The 23,261-nt window shown below is 53.1% G+C and overlaps 1 protein-coding gene across 1 annotated transcript; it reads right to left on the reverse strand.

The window, feature by feature from the left end:
* Window positions 1-1,001: 1,001 nt before the first annotated feature.
* GASK1A (golgi associated kinase 1A) lies at window positions 1,002-22,083 on the reverse strand. The gene is made up of 6 exons (XM_063324066.1): window positions 22,070-22,083; window positions 14,053-14,131; window positions 8,217-9,032; window positions 4,504-4,626; window positions 4,136-4,239; window positions 1,002-3,566 (listed from the first exon to the last, which is right to left on the reverse strand). The coding sequence occupies exons 1-6, from the start codon at window positions 22,081-22,083 to the stop codon at window positions 3,356-3,358; spliced, it is 1,347 nt and encodes a 448-aa protein (XP_063180136.1). The 3' UTR covers window positions 1,002-3,355.
* Between the last annotated feature and the right edge of the window lie 1,178 nt (window positions 22,084-23,261).

The following is a 23,261-nucleotide window of genomic DNA, read 5'->3' on the forward strand; positions in this document are numbered from 1 at the left end:
CCCACGCTCTCAAATGCTGTTCCCTGAGCGCTGGGCAGCCAGCGGCACGTTCCCACGGTGCCAAGGGTGGACACGAGGGTTCCGCAGGGATGCCCTCCTGCAAGGATCCCCAGCAACGGCACTGCCAACACCTTGGGGAAAACCTTACAGGCTTTTCTGGCAGCTCTTGAAGTGACCAAGGGAAGGACAAGGCGGAGGACGGCTGCATCGGGCTTTCACCCTGGGTCTTTTGGGTGATGTGTGGAGCAGGCAGCGCTTCATGCCCATGCTGCTGGGATGCTGGGGCACTCGCACGCAGGCGGCTTCACTTTCCCAATGGTCTTGGCTCCTTGCTGCTGCTCTCCTCCATCCTGTCACCAGTGGTGCTGGCAAGAGCATCCTTGGTAGGATGGGGGTTGCTTTTAATTGCCCACACTGGGAGCCACCTGCTCTTCAGCTCTTGCAAGCTCCAGGAGGGTGCCTTAACTTGTTTCACCACGTTTTTTTCCCTTGCTTAGCTGCTGCTGCCTTCTTAAAGGCAAAGCCGTCCTGCCCCAGCTCCGCAGCCAGCTTGTTCCGTGTCCTTCTTTTGTTCCCCCACCCCAACAGGATCCGTGATGACACTCAGTGAAATTTGATTAAAGCAGGTCACGCCTTAGATGAGATCTTGTTTGTCAAGCACGGCTCCGAGGGAATTTTTATAACTATGTTATAAACCCCTAAAAATAAGTTTATCATGGGAAATATGACACATTCATAGCTGGAGCAAGCTGAACCTGACACTCCGTTGTAAAGGCTGATTCGGGGAGAGCAGTCCATGGGATTTCTCGGAATGGCTGTGACCACAGTTCAGAGCCTGTGCACTTTGCTGGCTACGTAGACAAGCCCATGGAAAAAATGACTAATTAGAGGAGATTAATGATCAGTCTCAGCAACATCACGGCTTTTGCTTCTCTCATTTATCCATACAAGGCTCCTTGTTAATTCAAGAGTGATTTTTATTCACATGCATAAGTGTTTACAGATGTTCCCGCACGTGTTTAGCCAGCAAACTTACATGTTACACCAAGGAAATGCAAAATGCCCTAGAAAAATCCCCACTACCTTGTGCAGCGTTAAGGTCAAGCAGATGCAACCGGAGGCAAGAGATGCAACCCGGGGCAAGGCAAAAGCTGCTGTTCCAGCACGGCCAAGTCAACACCTTTGGCCACCACGCAGTGCCCTACCTTCCTCTCACTTCTCGCTGAGAACTTGGCTTACGTGGGATGACAACCTCTCTTTTAATGAAATTTCTCATTTTAATGAGAAAAACAAGACTATGACTGATGCCACACATCCTAACTAATGCTCCTGTTACCAGGTAGTTTTTCACAGCATATTTTCTGGACTTAATTATGTTACATTTAGTCTCCTTTATATAGGCCTTTATAGTCTCCTTTGTATATAAGGCTATGCCTGTGCATTGCTTTTCACAGGACCCAGGATCAGTTATTTCATTCTCCTCCGTGCTTACAGCCTAACTCACCTCCCGATAATGAATCCCCAGGAGCTGGGCTTTAGCGTGGCTTCCCCAACAGCCATCCACCCCGTGGCACGGCAAACGGGGTGATAACTCATGGGGTGGAGAGAGTGCTGGGGGAAAGGCTTTCCCTGGCTAGCTGGAGGGCAGGACTCCAGGAAGATGCTGCCAGCGCTCTGGATGCCGATATGCCCACGATGTCGAGTGACGATGCTCTCTGAGAGCACTTGCTCTTGTTGACTCGTGTCACCCAAATCTCACTTCGTCTTCTCTTAAGCAAGAAGAAAAAGGGAAAAAAAGGTAATTGCTTGTGCTTATCAGCATGGGTGTTAAAGTATCCCCTTGCAGGCTCTAAAACTGCAGAAGGATGGAGGGAGCAGGGAAGGCATCAATGCCTGTCTTTTCTGCCTCTCCCACTGCATGGGTGGTCGTGTTCTCCAAAGCTAAGGCAATGGGAGAGCAGCATCGTGCGAATGGCCACGCTGGTCTCACTAAGACTTTCCAAAGGCAGAAGTGACTTGGGGGTGCCTCAGGCATGGAAGCTTCGGCTGGAGCACTGGAGAAACGAAGGGTTTCTCCCTGAAGCCCCTTTAAAAAGCCTTCCCCCGGTGGCAAATGATCAGCCCACAGGCCAGGAACCAGCTGCTCCTGGCAAGCAAACACTAACTGCATGCCTCAGCTGCGAAAGACACTGCGGAGAGCGAGAGGCTCTGACAGAGCCCATACCTGGATCTTTTTTCCACCTGTTCATTTTGCTTTTGAATTATCTCTCAGCCCTGACGGTTGAGGACCTGCCTGGCTGGGCTGCTGCTGTGCCCCATCACAGTGGGCTGCTGGGCAAGAGCATATGGAGGTGACAGGAGCAGGCTGGGTTCCACTGGAGGTGCCAGCACGCTCAGAAAGCATTTTGCACTCAGTTGCCTTCTGCTGAAATAGCCTGGCATTTTTGTTAGAAGACATTTTTGCAAGTCTTGGAAAGAGTTTTGCACAGCCGTGCCTAAGAGAGCAGGCGGGAGCGCTTTTCACAAGCGGCGGAGCTCGGGGTAGGTTGGAGTTTTAACCCCCTGACAGTGAAAGGAAAGAGCGAGCGAGAGATTGAAACCTTCAAATCCCACATTCAAAATGCTCCTTGGCAGCAGCCCTGGCCTGCCGAGGGATGGCACATGGCACACGGGGACGGCACCACAGGGTCCGTGATGGCAGCTGCTGCCAGGTCCAGGGTCCCACCTGGCCCCAGCTCCGGGCAGCGGTTTACACTCGCTCCCAGGCACCCATCACCTCCTCCGCAGGGGGGGAGACAGAGCGCTGCTTGGGCGACTTGTCCCTGCTTAATCCACTTAGAAAGCTCCCCTCTGCTTTCCCCCATGCTGCTCCAGCCTCTCTGCCTGTGATGTTTTGGCAACAGCGAAGGCATCATCAAAAAGCCCAGTGGAAGCCATGGAAAGGCTCCCAGTGACTTCACACAGCTCTGAGCAGTGCCTCTCACCAATTCTTTAACCCTTCCCAGGGTCTCTGGAGGCTGTTCAACCTGTCCAAGCCTCCAGTTTTCAAAGTTGCTGCAGTAGTGGGGTGGTGAAGGCACCGTGGACTAGTAAAGGTCCATGCTGAGACCATTACTTGATGACTGTTGCCTTTCTCAAGCAGTTGGGGATTGTTTCAGGAGACATCTCCTCCCCCTCTTTTCTACTCCCCATGATCCCGTCTCCTTCTCCAGGACATCCTACAAGGGGGTGGGAACACCTTTTGGAGAGCCAAGCACCCACACACAGTCTCACATGGCCCACCCTGAGGGGGTGAGGTACATCCATCGCCGCTGGGATTTGCAAGGCAGGCGCTCCGTGCCGGCCAGAGTTCGGTTCAGCGCGGTGAGTCCTCGAACACCGTCAGGTTGTGCTCCTGGATGTACCTCAGCAGGACGTGTGCCCTCCTGTCGATGGTCCGAAGCAGGGGTTTCAGGCCCTCGGCGCCGCCCTGGCTCTCCCAGAGGTCCCGGTCCATGCGCAGAGACTCCAGCATCAGGCTCTGCAACCTGCCCGACCGCAGCGTGGCCACCGCCGCCGCCGGGAAGCTGCAGCGGAGGAGCAGAGGAGAGAGGGAGGGAAGGGGTTACCCAGGGAAGGCTGAGCAGGGAGGAGGGGAGCAGCAGGGCAGCCGAGCAAAGGCCACCCCGGTTCTTCAAGAAGAAATGCACGTCCACCCAGAGGAACAGGGGATGAGGAGCCTCCTGCTTAAAACTCTGCTCACAGCGAGCATGCAGGACAGCTCCATCAGAAACGGATCCAAACGAGCTTCAAATCAAGAGACCGATAATGTGCCAAACGCTTGATGGGCAATGATGCAAGAAATGTTGAAATGCAGCTGCCAGTTAGAGAGGGGAAAATAGGCTTTGGAGATGGCCATGAACCACCCAGAGCAGGATGAAGAGCCAGTTTCAGGGCAAGGGCACATGTGATGGGTTTGTGAGCCCACGCACCTGTCCTGTGCTGGGTAAGAGGTGGCCTCGCTTCACAGGGGTCCCCAACTGGGGAGGGCAGGAGTGGCACAAGGGTGTGCAGATAGGACTGCTGTCCATCCCATGAGTGCAAGCTCAGCCCTCACCCAGGAACATCCCCAGGAAGGTGCACATCCCCTTCCTACCTGTCTATGCCTTGCAGGAGCCTGAAGTTGAGCTTCTCCTCGGGGTGTTGTGGCCTGCCTGCGTTGTCGATGAACACCAGGTGGGACGGTGAGCTCCTTCGGACCTGTCAGCAGGATGGGAAGGAGAAGTTCACTTACTGTGGGGAGTCACCAGTTTGGCGGTTTAGGCTGTTTTTTTAATGCATTGAGAAATTCTGAGAGCATCTGGGGCCTAGCAGCTGCCAAAACCCAGGTTCTTTCAGGCTGAGGAGCACCTCCCACCACAGATCCAGCATCATCATGGTACCTACTTCCCTCTTGCAAGGTCTCCCCAGGCACCTTCATCTTAACCCCAAAGCAGCCAGCCCCTGGGCAGCAGGGGGACATACCAGGATGTGAACGAGGACGAGCTCCGCCGGGTTTCGGCACTTCTCATGGAGCCTCTCCTCCACACAGGGCTCAGAGGGATCAGGCTGAAACCCACAGCAGTAACGGTCCAGGCGGTCATGAACCTGTGGGAGACATTTGGGGACCTCAGCAGGGTCAGGCACCAGGGACGGGGTGGTCCGGTTGCGAACTTTTCTTGCTCAGTGGAAAACAACAAGTTTCTAAGGATCCTCAGTAGACATGAAATGGAAAAGCTGCATACACCAATGAGTGAGAGAGAGGCAGGGAACTTCCAAAAGCTGAGATGACTTGCAAAACCCCCTTGGCTTGGAGAAGAGACTGACAAAGGTGATGGTGACAGGCTTTCTGTGCCTGGTACCTCCACACCCTGTAGCTGAACAGAGCAAACAGGTCGTGCTTCCAGCTGAAAACAAGGGAAAATGTGCAAAGTGATGAATGTAAAATAAATAAAAAAAAAACCAAAACAAAACACAAAAGCACCCAAGGAAACCTAGGTTTTGAAACATCAGAAAGAGATTATTTTTTTTCTTTTCTTGGGCTGAGTCTTGGTGCGCTGGATGATGGTTTCATCTGGCTCCCAGCTCATATACGCCCTTTCATCCATCCCTACTGGCAACCTGAGCAGCTCTCAATGGGAAGAAGATGAATGGAAAAAGATTGGCAAGGGAAAAAGCAATCTGTGCATTATACAGAGCATGCCTGACATTTAAGTTAGGCCATGGTGACTAGTTTTAACTAGATTTGTGTTTAATTATTTGCAGGCACTGCTAAGGCTCTGCGTTGTCAAGGCTGTCAAGCTCCCCCCTCCCTTCCCACCCCAAATCCCTGCAGAAAACCCTTGGTGCTCCTTGGCAGCTTCCAGTGTTTCACCCACACCCTCAGAGCAACGAGGGACTTTTAAAAGATAAAAATCACAGATCTTTTAAAAGATAAAAATTCACAAAGCTTCCTCAGCTTTGTCAGAAGCCAGAGCATCCTCTGCGGTGGCCTGTGGGGCAGATGGGACCTCGCTGGTTGTCAACAGCCCTCCCCAAGGCTGTGCAGGGGGGGGCTGCCACACTGCCTCCAGTTCTGCAGGCCCATTTACAACATTACAGCAGAAAAAAACCTCATATATATATATATACACACATATATTAAAATCTCCTTTAAATATATATATAAATATATATAAAATAAATATATTTTTCGACACGTGAATTGCATGTGATGAAGATATCTGACTTGCTTGCTTGCTTGGAGTTGCTGGTGCTGACCCAGGAGTCAGGGTTCAGGGTGCAGAGAGGCTGCTGGAGCTGCCGGGAGGGCTGGAGCAGGTCTCAGGTAAACCCAGGGAGACCTACAGGACTGGCTGGAAACCAAGTGACCCACGGAAGCTGCCTATTCAACGACAGCCCGATTAGGAAAATTTATCAATTATAGGCTGTGCCTCAAGAGGGAGTTCAGTCTGAACTCAAACACTAACCAAGCGCTGGAGAAGATGTTGCAAGAAACACAAAGTTTGGTTTCCATGGCCATTATATTAAAAACCCTTTGAGAAGCAAGATTAGTCCCACAGCGGAGCTCCTTAACAAATCCCTCTCTTTCCTGATGTTTAATGAAGGATTCAGTTCAGCAGTTCTCCACCGGGACACTCACCAGTTAAACGTGATAAAGTGTCTTTTGACACAAAATGTGTTGAAATGAAAGAAAACATCCCATTTCCTCCATGCACTTCCTTGGTCTACCTGCTGGAAAACTCACCACACCAGTTTCCCTCACCTGCTGCATTATTTTCCAGGCTGCACAGAAGGTGAAGACAACCTGAGATGACTTACAGAGACATTAAATGCGCTCAAGGCCTCCATTCATGCAAGCACCTAAGAAACTGAGGGGTATCGATGCTGGACCTACAGAGGTTAGAGGTGGAGTATGGACCTGGTGTCCAGGTGGAGCCCCAGAAGGTGGACCAGCCAGTTGTGGAGATGCTGAGAGCGCCCCTGACATGTTGATGAACCCTCCCTCCCCCTGGCCCTCTCTGGGTCATTTATATTAATTTCTCCTCACCAGAGCATAAATGGCTGTAATGAACAGGACACTGGGTCTTACTGCTGGAACACAAGTATGCGAATCACACCTTCTCCCATCCAAGTTGAAGCCCCATGAGAAGCTCCCCTTCAGCCCCTCTTTGGTCCCACACAAAGCTCGGCCACCCCAGAGTGTGCCCTTGGGTCCGACACGGCTTTCCAGACACGACTCATCCTGGGATGGCTTCCCCCAGGGAAAAATGCCTTACTCTCCCCCCTGGCTGGGAAGGGGGTGGTGTAGTGTAGGGACGCAGCTTCAGGGCTTTGGAGTTGATGTATTTTTGGCCCTTTATAAAGCATAGGACAAAGCCATCAGCAGCTGCTGCCTTTCCACCAGGCTCGACGTTTTGCCCCCGGTAAAGCTTTGCACCTAGAGGGATCTTCCTTTATGGCAAACACCCAGAGAAATCAATACAGAAGCAGCCCAATTTTAAAGCTAATTGAAGAAAGCAACCAAGATTTCAATGCCAGCGTACAGCAGGGCTCAAAGCTCACAGCTTCCCCTTCCCCAGCAAGGGCTGTGAGAGGCTGAAGCCATTTCTGAAGGATGCTATTTCACTTCTATAACATCCTGCTGACTTGGTGCCTTCTTTACCTTTACTTGGCTTTTCCGCATGGGAGGATCCCATTGGAGTCATTCAGGAAAACCTGTGGAGTGCCCTTGGATTTATCATTGCGCTGCTTTGGCCCTCTGAGGGAAAGTCTGCTTAAAACTAGATACATTCTCCTGGAGACTCAACCTTTCCATTGCACTCGACTGCCTTTTGGCCTGGGGAAGGGGAGGGGGTTGGTTAATTTTCGCATTTCTCTGGCTGTTTCAAGCTAAAATATTTCCAAGCCCAGCCAAGGCTGCTCCGCCTCTGCCAGCCGTAGTCTGAGGTTATAAAGATTAATGGTCAGGCTTTGCCAAAAAAAGAGAGAGAATAATGAGAACACATATTTTAATAGTCTCCTTTTTTTTTCCCCCCTTTCTTTGCTTCTTTCTTTTTTTATTTTAATACTTGCCCTTTCAGGCTGTTTCCCGTTGTCTGATAACCAAAGCTCCAGCCCCAAGGTGCCTAGACAGGCTTTTTTCCATAGAAAACACTTTTGCCTCCTCACAGCTGCTCTCTAAAAAATGATAACTCTCTGGGACACTGTCGTAATCCCTCGTAGCAGCAGGGTAGGATCCCGAGGAGGAGGAGGAACGCAGTGCTGTAGGAAGGGGCAGGGCTCCTGATTTCCAGAATCAGCAGCACATCCCTGGAGTTGGATCTGATGGGGCTGATGCAGAACACGCTGCTTGTCCCTACGGATGCCCCATCTCGAGCGGCTGCCGGCATCTGTGCAAAGCGGAGCCGACAGAGCCGTGCCTGGGGGAAGCTCGCCCACCTGAGAGCGGACTCGCCACATCCGAAATCTGCCTGCATTTCCCTGCAAGTCCCAAGAACAGACTGTGCTTGGGCCAAACCACTTCTGCACAAAGCTCCCCTGCTCCCCGCTAGCTAATGAGGGAAAATACATCCCAATTACCCGCAGCCTATGCAACCCTGAAGAGGAGGAAGAGGCCAAGGTCAGACAAGGAAGGCACAGGAGGACCAGGGTGGCACAGCTGGTGGGACAAGTGGTCTCCATCACCCCAGCCCTACCTGGAGGAGAAAGTCAAAGAGGGCCAGACGGCTCCACTCGCCACGTGGGATGCTGGAGCAGGGACCGTCCCCAGCTGCCAGCGTCGGTCTGTGGGGCCGCAGCATCTCCTGGTATTGCAGCCACCCTAGGGCACAGGAGTTCTGGTCGTTGTTAGCATCCTCCAGGTGCTGGAGGTCGGGTGCCCACCAGATGATGGGTCGCAGGGAGCCGTCCGTGTAGCTGTAGGGCAGGAGATGGCTGGTGAAGCGCCGGGCCACGGCGGGCAGGCTGCGGTTCAGTCCCAGCACCCTGTCCAGGTGGAAGGCCAGCACCTCGTAGAGGTCCCCGGGGCGCTTGATGAGCCCACAGCGCCCATCCCGGCAGTCCTCCTCTGGGCTGGCTCGCGAGGCGTCCCCCTCGGCATCCCCCACAGCCCGCAGCCCCACTCGCAGGACTTGTCCGTGGGCCGGGATGCGGGTTTTGGAGACAACCTGCCCGCTAGCCAGCAGCTGCATCTTCTGGATGTCATCGCTGGACAGCCATGGGGGAGCATCCCCTGCCACCCCTCGTCGCCGCCTCCTGCCCTGGACCAGTTGCTGGTCCCTCTGCAAGCATGCAGGGGGTGCAGGGGGCCTTTTGCCAGGGGCTCGTCCCCCAGACAGGGGGACAGCTGCCTCCTGCCGGGGGACTGGGGGGGACGATGCTGGTGGCAGGTGGGGGGACCGATCCGGCGATGGGGGCAGGCGGGCCAGGGCCAGCAAGGCCAGGGCCAGCAACACCCCAAGGGCTGCCGGGACGGGGGTCTTCAGTCTCGTCCTTCGCCACGGTCGCTGGGCCTGCGGGGAGAGAAAGGGAGAGCATTACTGGGGGTCCCCATGGGGTGCTATGGCTGGGGATCCCCCAGACCCGTGTGCCCACCTCCCCAGGCAGAGCTCTCAATAACCTTAAAGAGATTTCCTTTGGAGGAGCAGCCCCACATCTGCTTGTGTGATCCCTGGGAAAGGTGTTCCCCAAGCGCTCGCTGCCTCCGCAGCCCTGTAGCAGGAGAGTTACCGCTGGTGGCACGGTTTGTGCCAGAAATTAGCCACAGTCCCTTCAGAAGCAGGTCAGAGCAAGGGCTGACCCACCATCAATGTGGCCACATCCGCAGCACTGGTGTACAGGATCACCTTATGGGAGATGAATTCTTCATGCTCAAATATTTTGCTTTAAAGACTCAAGAAATAAATAAAAAAATAAAGAACTAGAACAAAGCAGAGCAAATTCCTGGCTGGAGGCAAATGCTTTCCATTTCCTAAGAGGTTTTTGTCTTCAAACCTTACTCTGGACATTCTCAGTGGCTCCTAGCCTGGTTGCACGCCCAACCCATAACCCGGATCCCCGTGCCCTTGTTCAGAGGGCATCTCAATGTGTGCTGAGACACAGCCTTTGGAGCTCTGCCCACCACTGCATCCGGCAAAAGCAAGGCAGCTCCAAGTGTCTGTCGGGGGCTGTGGCAGCCTGTATTTAATAAGGATGCAAACTGCTGTATCTGAAGCCTAAAATATTCTGACTCCCAGCACTAAGAAACTGCCTTTAGATGGGTAATACCAAGTTTTCATGTATATATCTTTGTACAGACATGTGATTTTTTTCCTCCTTTTAGTCATACTTTCTACTCTGAAGGGACTTATAAAAATTATATAGGCTGGAAAGGCAGTTACGAGCAAATACTGTGCAAGTCTCCCCATATTGCCAAGCCAACGTATCTCCGCTTTGGCCCAACGCAATCCCACGCGTACGGTGCCAGCTCTGCCCTGAGCACAGCACCTTCCCTGTCGAGGGACTGAGGGGGGGTCCCCATCCCCGGGCCACGCTGCACCCATGCCTTGTTCACCCAGGATCGGGCGGTCTAATGCGCTTCCAGGGGCTGGAGCAGCAAAAGTCACCTTGGCGTTGCTTCTCTGCTTCACAACAGGCATTTCCAAGCGGCTCGAACCCACGTTGGAAGTCGAGGCAATATTCAAGTAGATACAGGGGTTTTTTTTTTGCAATTATTTGTTTTGGAAGCAAAAGTACATCCGTGGCAGACACAGCAGGACAATATAGTGCCAAAGGAGGGATAAGAGATTGTTTATCAGAGGAAAAACTTGGAAAAAAAAAAAGCTAAAAAGCTGGGGAAGGGGGGTGAGAGCCAGCAGCCAGAATGACTTCCAGAAGGCAGCTGGGCGAGCAGAAACATTTCCAGCCACAGGGCTTTTAGGACCGCAGGCTCCCGCCGGCTGCAGGGATCCACCACCAGCACAACTCACAAACCAAGAGGAGCTGCCCCAGGCCACCCCAATGCATGAACCCTTTCATAAGCTGATCCAACACTATCCTAAAATCCATCAGGCTTTGTGCCCTCACTGCGCGGACGTTGCTTCAGACGGCCCCATGGTGAGGAGCCACCTCTCTCCCAAAGACACTACATCAACCAAGGCAGACGAGAAGAGCTGCAAAGCCACCACCTCGCTGGCAGCAGCCGTGGGGGTTTCCCTTCGAGGTCTCCCTCTCAAGGACTGAGCGGACTTAATGCAGCTTTATTAAGAGGTAGTGATGATGCATTTCGAGTGATTCAGCTTTATAGCTCTCATTTAATTGTTTCTCTCCTAGAAATACAATGTAGTGCAGCAAAATGTACCTGCTGGGCCAAATTCTTTGCTCACATATGGCTTACATCGTCCTCTGTGGGAACCAGGGTTGCCTGGTGCGGGACCTGCCGGGGTACCTCTCGTTTTCGCTCTTCCTTAAAAGCTCAAGAGTGAAAAGGAGCTCGTCCAGGGTGAAACCGTTCAGAGAGCGAGTTCAATGTCTAAATCATAGTTTAACCATCGTAAAATAATGCTGTGGCGCAAAAAGGCCAGATCCTGATATCCCGATATCCATGCTCCTTTCCAGTCATCACTGTAAGTGCATCACTGTCTGTCCCTCCAACTTCGAAGTCTTAACTGCAATGACATCTATGGAGTTAATCCCGATGGACAGGATTAACTGTAAATCTCAGTACTCCCATCTGCATCCAGCCGAGTTCCCTTCCCAATCCGCGCCTTCCTGGGCAACTTTTCCCAGCATCTCCCCCATCCTACCCTCCCTGGACACAGCCCACCCAAAACCCTCCGTATAACCCTCTTCTGCACGGAGGATTTACAGGGGCATCTTTTTTGTTATCACCCTGATAATAACCCTTTGGTCGCTTACACCACCCGTGGGCTGCCAAAAATCCAAGTATCCTGGGGCAGGGGAGTGCATGAGGGAGCCATTTGGAGAACCTTGGAAATACTGCAGGAAAAATCCTTTTTAATCCACAGCTGGAGAGCCGTGGATGCCAAATGGATGGCAAGGATTGCTGGTTTTTAATGTCAAGTCAGTTTACAGACCAAGTGGTCAAAGCGTCGTTACTGTCCAAACCCACTTCGTCTTCTCTGTCAGCGAGCTCGGGTTTGGGCACTGCAAGTTAGAGCTTCGTTTCTTTCCCACCCCGAGCTGGAAATCCTGCGCTGTGAAGCTGGGCGAGAGCCACCGCGGGCTCCCTTCCCCAGCCCCGCTTGGGGCTTCCCTGCCACATCAACAACAAAAAGAAAAGAAAACAGTGCAAGCACGGTCTCAGCGTAACTTCTGGCAGTCGGTATTGCAAATTCAATAATAACATTGCAGAAATAATACTGTATTTAGAAGGCCAGGTTAAATACTTTTCCAAAGAGACTTTCTCTGAGCCCATGCTGTAAAAAAAAAATGCTGCAGTGTAAGGTATGGCTTCGATTCAGCCTGAAATGCAAACCATACGTAGAGCTCTGCTTTGCCAGCCTGACATGGTGACAGTACAGCACGTCTTCTCCAGAAATTAGGTCCATATCCCAGGGGACAAGCTACAGGCAAAACCCATAAAAAGGCTTAAGAGAGGTACTGCTTGTTCCAGGATGTCAATAAGTAAAAAATATATACCCTCGCTCATCAGGGGGACGTACAGCACGGCCCGGGCTCCCGAAGGCACGGTGGAGATCCTGTGCAGCCTTGGCCGCTTAGGGATAAAGCTTTTTAAGTGTGGTTGGGAGGGTTTTATCCTTGACATGGTATTCCCGGGACGCTTGAACCTTGGCAGAATTTGAAGCAGAGAAGCCTGTTTTCAATTTCTTTTCAAAGTGCATCAAATTGGCTTTGTTGAGCTTGAAAGAAAAGAAAAACAAACCCCAAACTTCATTATCCAAGAATGTAAGAAACAGCCCTAAAACTAGAGAGATGCCCTGGAACTACGTGGCCTATAAAAGTGGGTTTCATCCCTGTTTTCCTCTGGCATCCAGTAGAGTGCTCCTGCCCCTGCACTGCCATCACCAGACCCCTCCAGCAGCAAAACCCCTCATCCCAAAGAGGTGCCCACGGGAGCCGGGATGGCTCAGCTGTGGCCATGTCCCTCTCGTCTGCCTGCCTGCCCGAGGCTCCCGAGCTCAGAGGATTTTGTCCAGTGAGCAGATTAAAGGCAGGTATATCCATCTATCGGGATGCACACTGTGCAGGGTGTATTTTGCAGGGGGGGCGGTGCGAGACACAGAGCTGTACTTACCCTCCCAGCACTGTGCTCGCTGCCCGGCTGATGAACCGCAAAACCTCCTGGGCAGCAGGAGACGCAGCCCGCCGTGACCAGTTTTAACAAAGACTGCTTGAAAAGCAACCGGGAAACCTCCTCTGGCTGCCCACCGCCTCCTGGAACGTCTCCAGAGCCTTGCGCCCAACACGTGGTGCTCACGGCAGCTCCCGGCGTGTCGGGGAGAGAGGCTGAGAGCAGGTACGTCAGCCAGATCCAGGAGGGGAACAGCCCGTTTTGATCAAAACCAGGAGGTTTTTGGCTTGCAAGTGGATGGCACGTGGGCTAAGCTCGCTGCTGGGGACCCATAACCGTGCTGAGGACATGGAAGGACACAAAGCTGCTCTATCCCCAGAGTGACTCTGGGCAAGCCTGAGCAGAAGGAAATCCTTGGCAGTGTCCGTTGCCCATCATTCAAGTGCTTAAGTGCCTTCCTATATCATCCTGCTCGGGGAAGACAGATAGCTTGCAGAGCGGGAATTTACTAAAGACAGCTATTAAATTATGACCACCAGCCTCAAAGGTAGCTCTGGCTGAGCTCACCCTGCACAGACGGCCCCAAGGCGGGCCATTATGTTCCCCCCACACATGGGTCCCACCAACACCCACCTGCACCTGCACCACCACGGGGCGCAAAGAAAGGACAGCCCTTCACGTGGCCTTATGATCCATCAAAGTGTCCATAACTCCTAGCAGACCTGCACCAGCTGTGTCTCAGGGGTTGTTTCCACCAGGGATGAAGGTTTTTTCTTCCAAAATGCCCTTCAAGGGGGTAGGACCATGACCCCACAGCATTTCGGCACCCTGTGGACACCCTGAAGGCCACCCTGCTTGGTGCCAGGGCACGGATCATAGAATCATAGAACGGTTTAGGTTAGAAGGGACTTTAGAAATCATCTAGTTCCCACCCCACTGCCATGGGCAGGGACACCTCCCACTAGACCAGGCTGCTCAAAGCCCCATCCAGCCTGGCCTTGAACACTTCCAGGGATGGGGCAGCCACAGATTCCCTGCGCAACCTGTCACAGTGCCTCACCACCTGCACAGTGAAAAAATTTTCCTCATATCTAATCTAAATCTCCCCTCTTCCAGTTTGAAGCCATTACCCCTTGTCCTATCACTACATGCCCTTGTAAAAAGTCCCCCTCCAGCTTTCTTGTAGGCCCCCTTCAGATACTGCAAGGCCACTCATGCTCCTGTTCATTCCGAACAGTCTTGCCTTTGTTTGTGAGGGGTTTGTGAGCAGCTCGCACTACCTGCTGGCTCAAGATGCCCCTGCAGACCCGCTTCCATGTGTTGCTCCTCACGAGTGGCTTGGGAAGCTGAAGCCAGGCACTGCAGAGGTGGGAAGGGGGACCGTACTCCCACAATCCGTGTGCAAGGGATTTACAGCAAATGCTGGGTCAGCTGAAGCCCGGGAACCTGATACATCGCCACATGGTACTGGGTCTTTCCCTGCAGTGTCAGCAAAGTCCTCGTAGCTGGCAGACAAGCCTTCCCACCAGCGTGTCCAAAACCAAACCAGAAAATAACCAAGTCAAGTTGCCTGGGGCGAGACTTTAAAGCATGCTGTATTTTGCTAAATTTTGGACAGCCTGCAAAGCTTCTGTCTCAAGGGGATAATTTGTAGTCTAATTGCGAGACAAGCGTGCTTTGCAGTAGCATGGGACAACACTCCAGCAGCAGCACAAAGGGGTGAAATGGTGTTGATACCGTTCACTCTGAGCACTGACTTTAAAGCGATGGCTCCAACATGCTTCCTTTAACTTCTAAAATAACGTTGCCTTCACATTTCTTCCCAGTTATTGCTACAGTGTTGGGGCAGCAAACTGTAAAAACCTTGAAACCCTCCAGCTCCACAGCCTCTCTCTAGTAATAACTGGCTCTACTCACGCACCCCATCATCCAAAAGACCATTTTGAACAAATCTTCAGTCAGTGCTGGAAACTCTGCCCTGCGCCATAAGAAAATCCCAGCGCTTGTACGTAACGGTGCCATTCCCGTTGCACTGGCTGGTCCCAGTTGATATACAGACCAAACAAGTACAGCTGAAACCCCAGCTTGTAAAACCCCCAGAGGCAGCCTACAAGAGCAGCAAGGCTCCCAAAATCCCAAACAACCTGTTCAGCATCTTTACGGAGGACCTGGGGCAGGCAATGGAGAACACCATGGAGGAGATGGACGGCCATCACCTGGGTGGAGGACACGACACTACAGGGTACAGCTGATGCAGTCGAGGGCAGGGCTGCCACCTGGGGGGACCCAGAGAGGACACACGCTGCATCCTGCACCTGGGATGGACTAAAGCCCTGCAGGGTACCGGCAGGGACTTGCTCTTCCTGTGATGACACTGTCCTTACCCCTAATATGTGTGATTTTCACTGAGAAAAAGGAAAGATTCATAATTCTTCTCGCTCCCACTGTGTAAATCTTTTGGCTTGCAGGAAGTTAATATTCAGCTCGGTGAGGGATGGACAGGATGCTTTTAATCCCAACACTATGACCAGTGCAGCTCAGGACCCCTCCAGTTTAATCCCAGAAGTCAACACAAAGCACCACAAAAATAAACATTCTCCAGGATGCCATACTTCTTTTGCTTAAAGTAAGCAAACTAAGAGCTTTCGGATGCCTCAGCCTTCTCCTGCTTAAGTTCAGAGTCAGGGTTTTTACTGCGGACTCCTGCGCTTAGATGGGTCTTCTGCTTCTTGGAGACACATCTCCAAAGAGATCGCTGGTTGTTTTCCAGGACATATCACCGAGACGCCCGGGTCTGCTGCCATTTACATGGGCAAACATCTTCATTACTTTTCACCACGAAAAGCCTTGCACTACGCAATATCAATCTGCACCCAAGCCACTGGGGTCACTGCGGGCCCGAAACAGCACCTCGTGTTCACAGGAGGCAGCGAGGATCTGGGCAGCCCTGGATGCACCACTGCCCTGCCAGCATCACGGGACGAGGGAAGTCCTCCGCATTTTCCCTCCTCTCTGCCGGCTCGGCTCGTTCCTCTAACCCTCGCACCTACGTGAGAGCAGCACAACCTAGAAATCCTGGCAGGGACATCCAGGAGGGAGAGGAGAGCAGCAGTTTTGGGCGACCGTCGCTCCCCCCGCCACCGCGCAGGATCCTGCCAGGTTTCCCTTTTCCTCCTCCCATTCGTCCCAGTTTCCCGGCCAGCCTGTTGCACTCAGCTCCAGAGGTTTTCAGAGCGGTTTTCCCATCTGCCTGCTGAAACAGCAAGAAGGGGGCCCCTTCCCCGGCGAAACAGATGTGGCTCGCCTTTGTGCAACATCTGTGCCTCCTGCTCCCGTTCGTTTGGAACAGTCCTGCCTTTGTTTGTGAGGGGTTGTGCAGGGGATGCTTTGGAGGAGGGCAGCAGCCCGCGGCCCACGGGCTGGGCTCCTTCCCTTCGAGTCCCACGCACAAACTGCCTTGAAACGCCTTGGTTTCTTCTGGTGAAAAACAATACGCTTCGTTCCCTGCGGCGTTCGGGAATTGACGGTTCTGCTCCTCAGTGCTTCGGTTCCAGCGGCGGCAAGTGGCTCACGCTAAGGATTCCTGGGGGATTCCCAAACCCGGGGGAAGTAAAAGCAGGAACCTGGAAGCCACGGTTGATGCCCTTCCTCACCACCCCCCTCACCTCAAACAGTGGCCTCTGGGCCACTCAGCAGCTCTGACTTGGCAGCCCCAGCAGGGCTGCACTGCTTCAGCTCCTCTACGCGCAGCAGCAGCGAAGAGCAGAAGTGTTAGAAAGCCACATCTTATTTGTTCTGGGCTGCATTTAATATGGGGAGGAACACATTAAAATAAGAACAAATTTTATTACTTTCTCACTCTTGATGAAGTTTACCAATCTGCTGACGAGTGCCTGAAAAGCTACTAAAACTTTCTTACATATTTTGGCACTCAGTCCCATTTTATTTATTTTACTGGGGGTCACATTTTATCAATATTTGGGGGGGAGGGGGAGGGAGGAATTTTGATCCAGTTATTTTCAATTTTCACTTCTAACGGGTGGACCAGCACCGGGGAAGAGGAGCGCTTGCTCGGTGCCCAACAAGGACTTGCAAAACTCGCGTCAGGGGCGGTGGCAGGGGCCAGTGCCACATTCCCTTGTTGGCACTTCAGCGGAGGTTGCCCAAGTCGGCCGGTTGGGTTTCCCCGAGCTGGCTGTCAGGTTTTTTTCCCTTCCTGGAGAGCAGGAAAACGCATTCGTGGGATTCCAAAGGGGAGGGAGGAGGAGGACAGCGGGGCCTTTCAGCCCTGCGGGCTTTCTTCAAAACGGAATTGTTCATACAAGCCCTGGCCTCAGTTGCAGAGAGGTAACCCCTTTTTCCTCCGCTTGAGCCATCCCTTTTTAAAGAAAAAAAAAAAGGGGAAGAAAGCTGCTCGCTGCTTGGCTCTGAGTGCTGCCTGTGTCCCGCGGATCCCATCCTAGGCAAAGCCTGCCGGCAGCCTCCCGCTTCTCCTTCTCCAAGCGAACCCCACAGGGCGAGCGGGCAGAATATACATGGCAAGAGCACCGGTGCGACCCGGCTCTTAGAAAAAGAGCTTTTCCTTCAGGGTAAGAGAAATAGCTGCAGGCGGACAGGAGTTATTGAGTATTTCAACCAGAAGGGGTAATTAAGGTATTTGGCATCTATGCCAGCGGATTAACAAAGTGTAATCAGTCCCTCTTATTTAGACTGCCTCATACTAGGCGAGCGACGGAGCAGTTGGAAATGACTCGCTGGCAGATTTTGAAACCAGAAGAAAGAGGATGTTTCTGTAATGCGGTCACCCCCCCAGCCCTCACTGCTCCGGCAGGTCGGGCACGCACAGCGGCCCGATCCGACAGGCAGCCGGCTGCAGGCGAGCGCTCCGTGCTGACAGCGAAACTCACAGCTGGGATCTCTCCGGCTTTCTGCAAGTGGTCACCCTCCCGGTGGTTTTGGAAGAAGTCAAAAATGGGCTTGACTATTTCGCTTAGGGTTTTGCTGCAAATGAAGCAACAGGATGATCAGCTTAGGGCACAGCCTGAATTTGGTCCTCTCAACCGTCACTGCCCTGCCTGCAGGTGACCGGTGCCCAGAGCAAACCCGGATTACGGGTGAAATCAAAGCAATCAATACGGGAGCTCACAAAGGGGAAAGGGCTGCAGAACCAGACCTCCCCTTGCCAAGGCAACGTTGAAGTCCTGGCAAAAACTGAATACCCCTCTCTTGCAGTGGAGACCACACCAGGTACCTGGCACAGGCTAGATAGTCTTTGAAAGGCTTCATAGTGAAGGCTCGTACGGGAAAGCATTACTGTGGACAAAAGGCTGGTGCGGGGAGAGCAGCCCTGCTTTTTTGATTTGACAGGGAGGAATTATTCCCAGCCCCACAATGGGTGACAAAAGTCCCAGTCTTTTTCCTGCTGCTGAAGTTCATGAATTAAGAAACTCAAAACAGCCTGTGCAAATTGTAGGATGGAAACTATAAACCACGACATCAGTGTCCCCCGTAAAGACACACACACACACTCTGGTGAAGGCTGTCACGGTCCTACTGCTCCCAGAGTTGCTTTGAGTCATAACCACGCTCTCGAGGACATAAAACCATTTCAGCAACACAAGTGACACCAAAGCACCAGTTTCTGGCAGCAGCACCAGGCGCCTCCTCAGCTCATCCATCACGTGTGTTTGCAATCCCTGCCCAACATGAGCTTTGCAAGGGCTGAGGTGGTGAGGCAGAGACCGACCCCCCCCACTCCCCTGCTGCGAATCCCCCGGCGTGACGCCCCGGCTGTCCCCCGGTGGGACAGCGATGACAGGGAGCGGTGGGGAACCCGTCCCAGCTCAGCTGGCCCGTGCTTGCTTCGATGGAAGCTGGTTGCCAAGGGATGTCCCAAACTCGATCACTAAAACTTGATGACATGAAAAATCACCCCAAGGTTTGAAATGTGCTTTGGATGTGGGGAAATTTGCTATTGCAGGGAAACACGCTGTTTCCCCCAAGGGAGGCATCTTCCCTTGCCAAACCGGCCGTTTTGTGACTTTTTGCTGAAAGTGCTGCGCTTTGGGAGAACCAAACAGAAAGGAGGGGCTCTTTGTGCTCTCCAAGGCACTTTGCTGCCTTTGCCCCAAGCTCTTCGCCTGCCTGAAGCCACCCAGGCTCTTAAAAAAAAGGTAGATTTTTGGCTGAGGAAGCGTAATCCCCTCCCTTGGCTGACAGCAGTGCTTTTAGCTACCGCAGCCGCAGGCACTGCCGTTACGGGCGTCCTTACAATCTGCTTTGTCCACCCCTGGTACTACTGAGGACAGACATGTGCCGGAGCGGGTCTGTGCCTTGCTTGCCTTCCCCATGCCCCAATTCTTCCAGGGGTCCCACTGGACTCGCCCCCAGGATGGAGACAGCCGGGACACAGCCTCACACCTTGTCCCATGGGGTTGGTGTCCCTGAGCAGACCCGGTGTCGCTTCCCGTCGCCAGCTCGGCAAGGAGACCTTCAAATCCTACCATGTCTTGCAGTGCTGGCCGCCGCGCTCCTCCTCGTGTGCTTCACCACCCGCGAGCGATGTGGCACGGGGTCACCTCCTGAGCCGGGTGCCAGCCGCCTGCGGCACTTCCATACAAACACCAGGAACCCACACAAAATACAAAAATTTAAAAAATTGCAATGATAAAAAAAAAAAAAATCCTCCAGCAACTAGTCACAGCCGGGGGCTGTCACCCAGGGGTGCCCCTCCAGGCTCTCCGCAATCCCTGCCAGCTGACTCTGCATTGCCGGGGGGGGCTGCCGGGTCCCTGCCACGACACTCCGGAGGGTGCCTCTGGTTTTCCCCCAGGAGGGAGGACACCCTTCAAACTTCATCTGCGAGTTTTCAAACTCTGCCTCATCCCAGACCCACCTCCCTGTGGGGAGGGGAGCGGAGAGGCTGGGAAGGGGGGAACAGGCATTTGAAGAGTCTCTTTTTCACAATAAAAGCCCTTCTTGCCGCTTTTTTTTCTTTTTTTTTCTTTTTTTTTTTTTTTTTAATACCAAGGGCCAGTCTGAGCCAGGAGGCAGAGGTAAAGGAGGCTGAAGACACACATGCTCTTCCCAAGCCCATTTGCTCCCAGTTCCCCTGCTGCTGGACAAGCAGAGGGACAGGCAGAGCCCCAGGGACTGTGTCAGCTACGGAGCAGGGAAAGCAAATCCCAGGTATGCTCACAGATGCCTGAGAAAATGCCCTTTGCAGATTTTTATTAACATTTCTTTGCCTTTTAGAAACAGCCCAGCACAGAGCTGTTCCACATCAGTGCCATGCCTGGAGCGGATGCAGCACTGGGAGATTTCTTACCTGTTTAAAAGGCATTAATGGGTTAACACCATTTTTAGGGTGCTGCTTCGGGCGCCTGCTTTTCTGATGCACCCAGGAGAGGGGTGACTCCGGAGTGCCAGGGGAAGGAGACCCTGGCACCCACCAGCACCTCACGGCAGGTCTGTGGCACGGGGAGCCCTGCGGTGCCCGGCCAACGCAGCTCTGCCCGTTGCCTGGTGGTAGGGTGCATCCTAAAGGCCATTTCTCCAGGCCTATGGGAGGAGGAGGCTGGAGGCATTGCTTTGGAAAGCAACAGGTTTCACCAGCCCTCCATGGCCAAGCAGGGCACACAGGCAGCTGCCAGGCTGCAGAGCATTCTTTTTCTCCTTCATAAAACTTTCCGCTTCCAGCCCTGGGCTATGGCCAAGCAAAACCCATCGGTCCCCCAGCGTGTCAGGAGATGCCATCACCTGCCCCAGCCCCGTGCTGGCTCCAGCCCCTGGCAGCCTGGCTTGGGGACAGCAGGAAACCCCCTCCCCGTCTCAGGCATCGGGAGCGGGTTCAGCTCTCCAACCTGTGCAATGACCTCGTCCAGGAAACTGTAACTCAGATGGGGCTGGTCAGCATTATTCTTTACCGATCTTTACATTTTTCTAAGTCAAACAAAGGCATGGTAGAAACCGTTGTGAGAGACACTGAAGACATGATGGTCTAAAAAGTGAAGAGGATGAGGCTGAGGGAAACTAGGACAAGTGACTTGACCAAGGTAGCACAGGAGGGCAGTGGCAGAGGCCAGAAAAGGGCTCCTGCATCTCTGAGTCCCACTCTACCTCACTGACACCGACTCCGCATTGCAGGGGGGCCTGTTGGAGTGGGTCCAGAGGAGGGCCATGAAGATGATGAGAGGGCTGGAGCACCCCTCCTATGGAGACAGGCTGAGAGAGTTGGGGTTGTTCAGCCTGGAGAAGAGAAGACTCCTGGGAGACCTTATAGCGGCCTTCCAGTACCTAAAGGGGGCCTACAGGAGAGATGGGGAGGGATTCTTCATCAGGGAGTATAGTGATAGGATGAGAGGTAACAGTTTTAAACTGGAAAAAAGTTAGATTTAGATTAGTTATCAGGAAGAAATTCTTTACTGTGAGGGTGGTGAGGCACTGGAACAGGTTGCCCAGGGAAGCTGTGGATGCCCCATCCCTGGAAGTGTTCAAGGCCAGGCTGGATGGGGCTTTGAGCAGCCTGGTCTAGTGGGAGGTGTCCCTGCCCATGGCAGGGGGGTTGGAACTGCATAATCTTTAAGGTCCCATCCAACCCGAACCATTCTATGATTCTATGACCCTGCACAGTCCCACAGTGACATTTCACAGGGCCGTGCGAAGCGTTGGGTGTAAGCAATGATGGCAACACGATGCTCTGCCCAGCTTCTGCTAGCCCCAGTGCCTTCACACCCCCTTGGTTCACCGAGTGCATATTATTTTTAATATGGTATGTCTCACAGCGCCTGTTGCTGCTACTCAAAACTATAGCTAAGAAAAGAAGTTGATGGAGGGTTACACACAAAAGCAGTGAGTCTGATTTCGTCTGCAGCACACCCCCACCTCTGCACCAGCCTTGGCTGGGAGAAACGGGCATGGAGACCAAGCCCTGCATCCCCCCATTGCTGCCGCCAAGCTCACCGACCCCCCAGCTGTCCCGGGCACTCAGTGTTGGACTGACAGCTTACAACAGTTTCCTTGAGGCCAGTCCCCCGGGGCAGCTAATAACGTAATATTTCTAATATAATTAGTAATATTAGGAAATTAGCAATAAGCTAGTATTAGCCTCGGCGCAGACACGGGCACACCACAGCCGAGTGCCGGAGGAGGGATCTATCCGCAGGGCTACTGAGGCTCAACCCTGCGCGTCTCGACTCGACGGTGGCACCTCATTTCGGAAGCATTTGCTTTCATCTCCCTTTCTTAATTTTGAAATGATTCAATTTATATGCAATTTTCTGTCAAAATGATTCCTACCGGTGCAGCGGCATCGCGAGCCTTGACTGACAGGCCAAGCGCTCCGGCTGGTCTCTCCGGATTGCCTCTCCATACAAATAACCATTTAAAATGCATGCCTGACATTTGAGGAATTTGCCATCAGAAACAGGCGTGGACGGCTGCTGTGGGAGGCAGACTTAAGGGATCAGTGGCCAAACCGTCACGATAAATCCATCGAGCCTCGAAACAAACTCTCCGATCTCGGCGTTTGGAAATTTCAATTTTACCCCCTTCCCCCCGCCCCGCCTTCCCCGGAGAAGTTTTTTAATGATGTTCACGGTGCAAAAATCAGATTAAAAAGGCAGCAAGACCGGGGAATGAAGTGCATTGTGAACCCTTTTACAGAGGATGCTCAGGATGTCCCCCTGCATCCACAGGGCCATGCCTGCGTGTACGCCAGCTGGGCAGACCCGAGCCCGTCGGCGTAGCCCTGGCCCCCATCGGTAGCATCCCTGCTACTTCATTCTGGAAAATCAGTGACTACCTGAAGAGTGGAAACTGCTTTTCCTCTCTTTCTTTTTTCTTTTCTGTCCCCTGGCCATCTCTGTCACATTCTCACAGCCGTGCCTACAGCTCGAAATGGAGCTCGCTCGCCCACACGCAGATTTCCCTAAGGTTTCCCCAATTTTAGCTGGGGCTGGTCCTTCAGTTGGACCCATGCCACCTCTGCAGGACGAGGGATGGTCCCCGCTCCAAGAAACTCCCATGCGGCATAGGCAGCACAGGGAGACAGAGGGGAGCAGGGAGGTGGGACTGCCCCCAGCTTACAGGCAAAATACAAGCCTCCAAAACAGCCAGGTCTCGTCTTAGGGTCTCAGGCCAGATGACCTATGATTTCCAATACCAAAGATGTCCCGAGCCTGCTCCCTCTCACCTGCACTTAGGCAAGAAGAAGAGCTGCAAGGCACGGGGCGGCAGCAAGGGGCTGCCCCGAGGCTCACTCGAGACCGTAGAGATATTTCTCCATTTGCTGGTATCACCACGCAGATCCAGCTTAGCCAGGAGCAAGTGAAACAGGAGAGCTGGGACCTTTCCCTGAGGGAAAAGCGGTAGCAGGGCAGAGCCCAAGGAAACGATGGAGAGCAAAGGCGGCCACAGGCGCTGGTGTATCCACAACAGCACAAAATGCCACCGCTGTAGACATCAGCAAAAGCTTCAGGTATAACCCTGC

Source organism: Chroicocephalus ridibundus, chromosome 2 (assembly GCF_963924245.1).
Source record: "Chroicocephalus ridibundus chromosome 2, bChrRid1.1, whole genome shotgun sequence".
NCBI lineage: Eukaryota > Metazoa > Chordata > Aves > Charadriiformes > Laridae > Chroicocephalus > Chroicocephalus ridibundus.

Excerpts from the sequence above, each read along its gene's own strand:
- GASK1A (XM_063324066.1), bottom strand. Across the intron at positions 4,627-8,216 it reads TCTTTGACTTTCTCCTCCAG|GTTCATGACCGCCTGGACCG; the intron begins GTAGGGCTGGGG and ends TGTCTCCCACAG. Across the intron at positions 4,240-4,503 it reads TCGTCCTCGTTCACATCCTG|GTCCGAAGGAGCTCACCGTC; the intron begins GTATGTCCCCCT and ends TCCTGCTGACAG.